A 6,214-nucleotide genomic window follows, 5' to 3' on the forward strand; every position below is an offset into this window, starting at 1 on the left:
GAGAAATAATTAAGAAATGAATGTTGGGTGATTACTTACATTGGGATACGCACAACAGCTGTACCCACTTTCTTGTTTACAGCAGGTTTCACCATCTGTGCAGTTTCCTCCGTCGGGACAGGTTACGTCTCCCGAAACCAGCACTGCCATGAGCAACACCAACACAGCAGCCATCTACAGCAAAACAGGAGAGCCAAAAGTACCTCTGTGGTCAGAAACTAAGCAGCGATGGAGGGGTAGAGGACGAACAACACACACTGTGCATCAACAGACTTTTTGACCCCGCACGTGGCCAGGACCCAGGACTAAGAATAGCTTAGCTAGTTTGCACTGAAGTCCCTGTAGTTACCGAATAATAAACCTTAGTATGTATGAAGCCTGAGATCTTAAGGGCTTAAACTTCACATCAAAAAGAGATGAAAGAAGAAAAACACAGAAAAAATAAACATAAAAAGTAAGTATTACTTTCACAGGAGTAAATTTAGGGGTTAGGGTTTGGAAAAGACACCTCCCAATAGAAAGGACCCTATAAATGATGATTTTGTGTATATTCACCTTATCTTTATTAATGATTTGCGAGATCTCCCCTCTCTGGGTTGAAATAGATCAACATAATCCATGTAATTCCAAGATCTGAATACTAGCCATTAATTATTTATTTATGTATTTATTTAAATTTTTGCTGTGGAATTGTAGCTTGAACTATTTCAGTAGAATTTTCCATGAATTCTAGAGTATGTATAGTCTTAGTACGTATACAGCTCTAAGTCATCAATGCCACTTTAAAAATTAGTTATACTCAAATCAATCATCTTTCTAGTGATATCAAAGTTGGAGCCTTACCTCGCTCTACTCTTGCTGGGTCTGTACAGTCAGCAAATCTAAACTCGGAGCTTGTGTTCTTCAGCCCTTTTATGATGCTGCCACCGGAAGCGTCAGTTCTTATTTGGAAATATTTGGAGTTGAGTAATACTGTTCTTCCAGATGTACCAAAATGCCCCACGTGTTGTTGGATTTCCCAATAAAATAAACATATGATTTTACTGTAGGACCTTGGCACAGTCGGGTTTCACCCACCAGGTGAAGGACGTCACCTGGACAGAAGCAGAGAGCAGGAATTACAGCAGCTAACATTCTAATGTTACTGAATCTTACTGAATACTGTGACCTTTTTTGAGGGACAGTGTGAATTTAGTGATTTTCATAAGTTACAGTGAGAATAACAGACAAACTATTATTATTATTATTATTATTATTATATTATTATTATCATAACAATGCACACACACACATATGTGTGTAAAAGACGTATAACCCCACTTCCAAAAAAGTTGGGACGCTGTGCAACATTTACATAAAAACAGACTGTAATGATGTGTAAATCATTTAAACCCTATATTTCACTGAAAATAGTACAAAGACAACATATCAAATGTTTAATTTGAGAAATTGCATTATCAGGTGAAAAATATATGTCAACTTTGAATTTGATGCCTGAAACATATTCCAAAAAATGTGGGATGGGGGCAACAAAAGACAGGTAAAGTTGTGTAATGCTAAAAAAGTTAATTGGCAACAGGTCAATAACATGATTGAATATGAAAAGAGCATCAAAAAGAGGCTGAGTCTTTCAGAAGTAAAGATGGGGGGGGGTTCACTCACACAAGACTTTGTTTCTCAATGTTAAACAGCAAAGAACTTGAGGATTACATCATCTACAGTACATTATATCATTAAAAGATTCAGAGAATTCTGAGAAATCTCCACCAAAAAAAACAATATTGGCTGGCTATTAACCCCTTACATGGCCAGGGTCTGTCAGTGGGCCCAAAGTTTTATTACACACTTCTATAACCTCAGAATAGCTCAAGTAGTTTGCACTGAAATACCTCTAGTTACTGAATAATAAGGCTAAGAATGTAATAAGCCTGGGATTTTAAAGGGTCAAAAAGAGATACAGTTTTGTAATGGAAATCACTGCATGGGCTAGTGAACACTTCCCAAAACCACTGTCTGTACACACTTTGTACACAGTTTGTTGCATCCACAAATGCAAGTTAAACTGTACCATGCAAATGAGAAACCTTGTGTAAACAGGAATTAGAAACACCGCTGGCTTCTCTGGGCCCGAACTCATTTAAGATGGACAGAAGTTGTAAAAGTGTCCTGTGGTCCAAAGAATAAAAATTTGAAATTCTGTTTGGAAATCATTGGCACTGCATTCTCCGGGCTAAAGAGGATAGGGATGATCTGGATTATTATGTGTACAGTTTAAAAGCCAGCATCTGTGATGGTATAGAGGGCATTAGTGCACATGACATGGGTGACTTGCCAATCTGTGAAGGCACCATCAATGCTGAATGATGTATGCAGGTTTTGGAGCAAAATATAGGATGACTGTTTTTCAGGGAAGGCCTTGCTTATTTCAGCAAGACAATGCCAAACCACATTCAGCACATATTACAGCAGCATGGCTCTGTAGAAAAAGAATTCGAGTGCTAAAGTGGCCTGGCTGCAGTCCAGATCTGGCACCTAATGAAAATTTTTGGTGCATTATGAAACAAAAAATACAACAAAGAAGACCCCAAACTGTTGAGCAGCTGAAATCCAATATCAATCAAGAACGGAAAAATATTTCAAAACTTCAACAATTGGTCTCCCAAATGCTTACAGAGTTTTGTTGGCATCAAATTCAAAAAGGGCATATATTGTTCAAACAACAATAAAATTTCTCAGTTTCAACTTTCATATGCTGTATTTGTACTATTTTCAAATAAACATAGGATTTAAATAATTTACTGTAATGTGACAGAACGAGTCAGATGTGTGTGGATCTGATAAAAAGAGATAAAAGATATAAATGAGGCTTTATTAGCTGATTCATTTTGTAGAGACGTGTTCAAATAACAGGCAAATGTTACATTCAAAAGCAGCAAAATACACAGGTAGAAAAACATAATGCAAATCTAATCAGGCAGACAAAATCCAAACAGGGAGCGGGCAACAAGGCAACAATGCAGAAGATAAGTCAGAACCAGAATCAAACAGCCAAAACATGGGAAATAACACAGTGGCTCTACAAGAGAAGCAGTACTTCGCACTGAGCTAACCTAAAGCCCAGACTTACATACTACCTGAATTAAGCACTTAATGAGAAAAAGGTGAGACAAATCTGTAATCAGGTGGGCTGGTCTGATGTCACAGACACATGTTCACCCAGAGGGTTCTGTGAAATGGAGTCCACCAGAGAGTCAGGGTTGGAGGGATGTGTGACATTTGCACATCATTCCATTCTGTTTTTATTTACATTTTGCACAGCATGCCAACTTATTTGGAAATGGGGTTGCAAATTCAATACTTGAAGAGTCTCCAGATGTGTCCCTGAACACAGCCCATATTAATATTTGCACCCTGTTCCATCCTCCTACTGCTTACAAATACAGACTCTGACCCCTCCAACTGCTGGTACATACAGACACTGACCATGAACCTTTTCAGGTCATATTTTCTTTTTTTCTGGCATAAACATTCCTGATCAGACTGAGCAGGCCAGCAAAGGGTTTATGAGTTCATATTAACTGACAAAACTTAGTCAATCTGCTGTTAAAGATAATTATTATATGTGTATATGTGAATTCACATGTGACGTCATTCAGTTAATGATGATTCACCTATTTTGGGTTCAGACTGCCTTTTTCTGCGTTTCAGAAAAAAATACACACACACGTGCACACGCCTTGCTACAATCTAAAACTCATTTAGGATGAAATAAAATCAAATGTGAACATTGCAAATTGCCATCTCAGTGCTTACCTGCCTCACAAAAGACAATTATATGTTTGTGCTCCTTCCACCCAGGTTTGGTGCTTTGGGAACACCATCTGTGGACTTTTCTGTCTGGCAGCTGGGCAGATCTTGCACCTCCTTCTATTTACTTAGGCTTCGCGTCTCTTCAATACTTGAAGAGTCTCCAGATGTGTCCCTGAACACAGTCCATATTAATATTTGCACCCTGTTCCATCCTCCTACTGCTGGTAAATACAGACTCTGACCCCTCCAAGTACTTGTAAATACAAATACTGACCATGAACCTTTTCAGGTCATATTTTCTTTTTTTCTGGCATAAACATTCCTGATCAGACTGAGCAGGCCAGCAAAGGGCAAATTTGACAAATTTCATAACTGTTAAAATTAACAAAAAAAGGACAGGCTGTATGACCACCAAGGTGACAGGGTTTGTACTATACAGACACTAATAAACTATGTACCACAACGAAGGAGTATTTTATGGTATTTTCTTGGTGTTACAGTGGCAGACAGAAACAGATGGTAACAGACGCTTGCAGATGAGTTAAGATCTTTAATAACAAAAAGATTATCCAAAATCAGTCGAAAAACCACAGCAAAAAATCAAAAACCAGATCCCCTACCTCCACCCCAGAGACCACTGCCTTGAGGAAATGAGGGAGAAATACAGAATTGAGCAGGAAGATTGAGTCTATATGTAACTTAATTTATTCTTTTGATGCACTTGGGCTGCAATTCACGACTACCCTCCCCAAACCTGAGGTCCCGTATAAACAACCAAACCTGGCTCCAATCTGATAGGAGGGGGTCTCTCCATGACGCTTGTCAGCCTGCTCCTTGGCACGCTTGAGAGCTACCTCAGTGTTACAATGTGACATTCAGAAACTTGGAGTGGCATAAGCTTGCCAGCAGGTAGAGCTTTGGGGGTTTTGCTTTGGTCACATATGGAACATGATGTCCAAACCGGTGAACAACCTGTCCTAACATTTCCCACCAATAATGATTTGACACCAATTGTTGAGTTCTGAACTGCCCAGGATGACCTGAGTTAGGGGAAGTCTGCGCCTGTGTGATGAAGCGATCATGGAATTTAGCTATGGCCGCTTTCCTCCCATCTCCTGCAGGAAACTTTTCCTCAAAAGTAGAATAGTTTTGTGTAAAAAGTCTGCATGCCAACCTTCAGGGTTATAGGGTGGTGAATTAGCAGCATTTAAGACCATCTATCATTAAAACGCTGTTAAAATGATCAGCAGAGATTTATTTTACTGCAAAGGGGGATTATTTTAAATTTTTACCTAAAAGGCTCTGCTTGCTCTTTTGTGTATCAACCCTCGCCCTGTTCTGTACATTGATTTTGGATTCTCCCTTATTAAACACATTCTAGTCTGCTCTGCATGCGTCTGGCTATTCCCCAGCCGTCACAGCAAGTTGTGTCACACTAAACTAAAATATTTTGGAAACAATAAATATGGGAACCCATATTACACGTTTCCACCCATTTTCTGTCTGGTTGTACTTGCTGCCAGTCAGAGGGCCATCAAGCAAGCAGTATCAAAGAAGTGAATTACAACTCTCGCAACTTTTATTGCCAAGGTATTTCATCTCAGTTGTTGAGAATCAGGGCATGCTGCACACTTTGGAGTCAAGATACAGCATCTCATCTCAAAGACTGCTTTCTACGACGAGAGCAAAACCAAACTTATGGAATCACTGAAGAAAACGGGTAGGATAGCTGTAACGTGCTATGTGGACATCCATTGCCACAGGATCTTATGTCACTGTAACAGTGGATTTTATCACAGGTGAGTGGCAGCCTGCGTCTCATGTGCTCTAAACAAGAGCAATGAATGAGACCCTTCCAGTTCACTCGGCACATCGCTTCTGTGTGTTTTATTAATAAAAGATATTGGAAGTAAATTCATTATGGATCATTACAAATACTTGTTGGGGCTGGCCAATAGAGAGCCTGAAAGGCATTACAAGGTATTCATAGTGCCCCCTACAGGTGATAATCTGTTTTCCATTTGTCAATTTCTTTAACCCTTCCTAGATTACTAGATGAACTACGAAGATCTAATTTGGTAAAATACTGAGCACCTTCAAGGTTTTCCAGTGCTACTGGGATAAGTGGTATTACGTAGGGGAATTTCTCAGTGATTTCGTTAAGGGCACAGTAATCAATGCATGGTCTTAATCCACCATCTTTCTTTTTAACAAAGAAGAAATCTGACGTGACTGGAGGGGTTGAGGGACGAATGAAGCCCTGGGCCAGTGCCTCATCGATATACTCTCCCATGGCTCTCTCTTCCTCTTGGGTTAAGGGGTATGATGAGGAGGGAGTTTTGTGGTGTTCTTTTTCTTAAAGACAGCCAAATCAGAATATTTGGGGGAAATATGAGTGACTTGA

General features: G+C 39.5%; 1 protein-coding gene across 4 annotated transcripts in view; it reads right to left on the minus strand.

Annotated features, from left to right (window-relative positions):
• LOC118817703 (progranulin-like) overlaps window positions 1–995 on the minus strand; it is a 10,616-nt gene extending 9,621 nt beyond the window's left edge. For 3 of the 4 annotated variants that reach the window (XR_005008042.1, XM_036584564.1, XM_036584562.1), the window contains exons 1-2: window positions 844–995; window positions 40–174 (exon numbers count right to left, since the gene is read on the minus strand). Coding sequence is in view for 3 of the 4 variants with exons in the window: in XM_036584564.1 (XP_036440457.1) it covers window positions 40–174 (135 nt within the window). In the remaining variant the exon portion in view is untranslated. Of the gene's footprint in view, window positions 1–39; window positions 175–555; window positions 592–843 lie in introns of all 4 variants that reach the window. The other variant, XM_036584565.1, reaches the window with a different exon arrangement.
• Window positions 996–6,214: the final 5,219 nt, after the last annotated feature.

Source organism: Colossoma macropomum, unplaced genomic scaffold (assembly GCF_904425465.1).
Source record: "Colossoma macropomum unplaced genomic scaffold, Colossoma_macropomum, whole genome shotgun sequence".
NCBI lineage: Eukaryota > Metazoa > Chordata > Actinopteri > Characiformes > Serrasalmidae > Colossoma > Colossoma macropomum.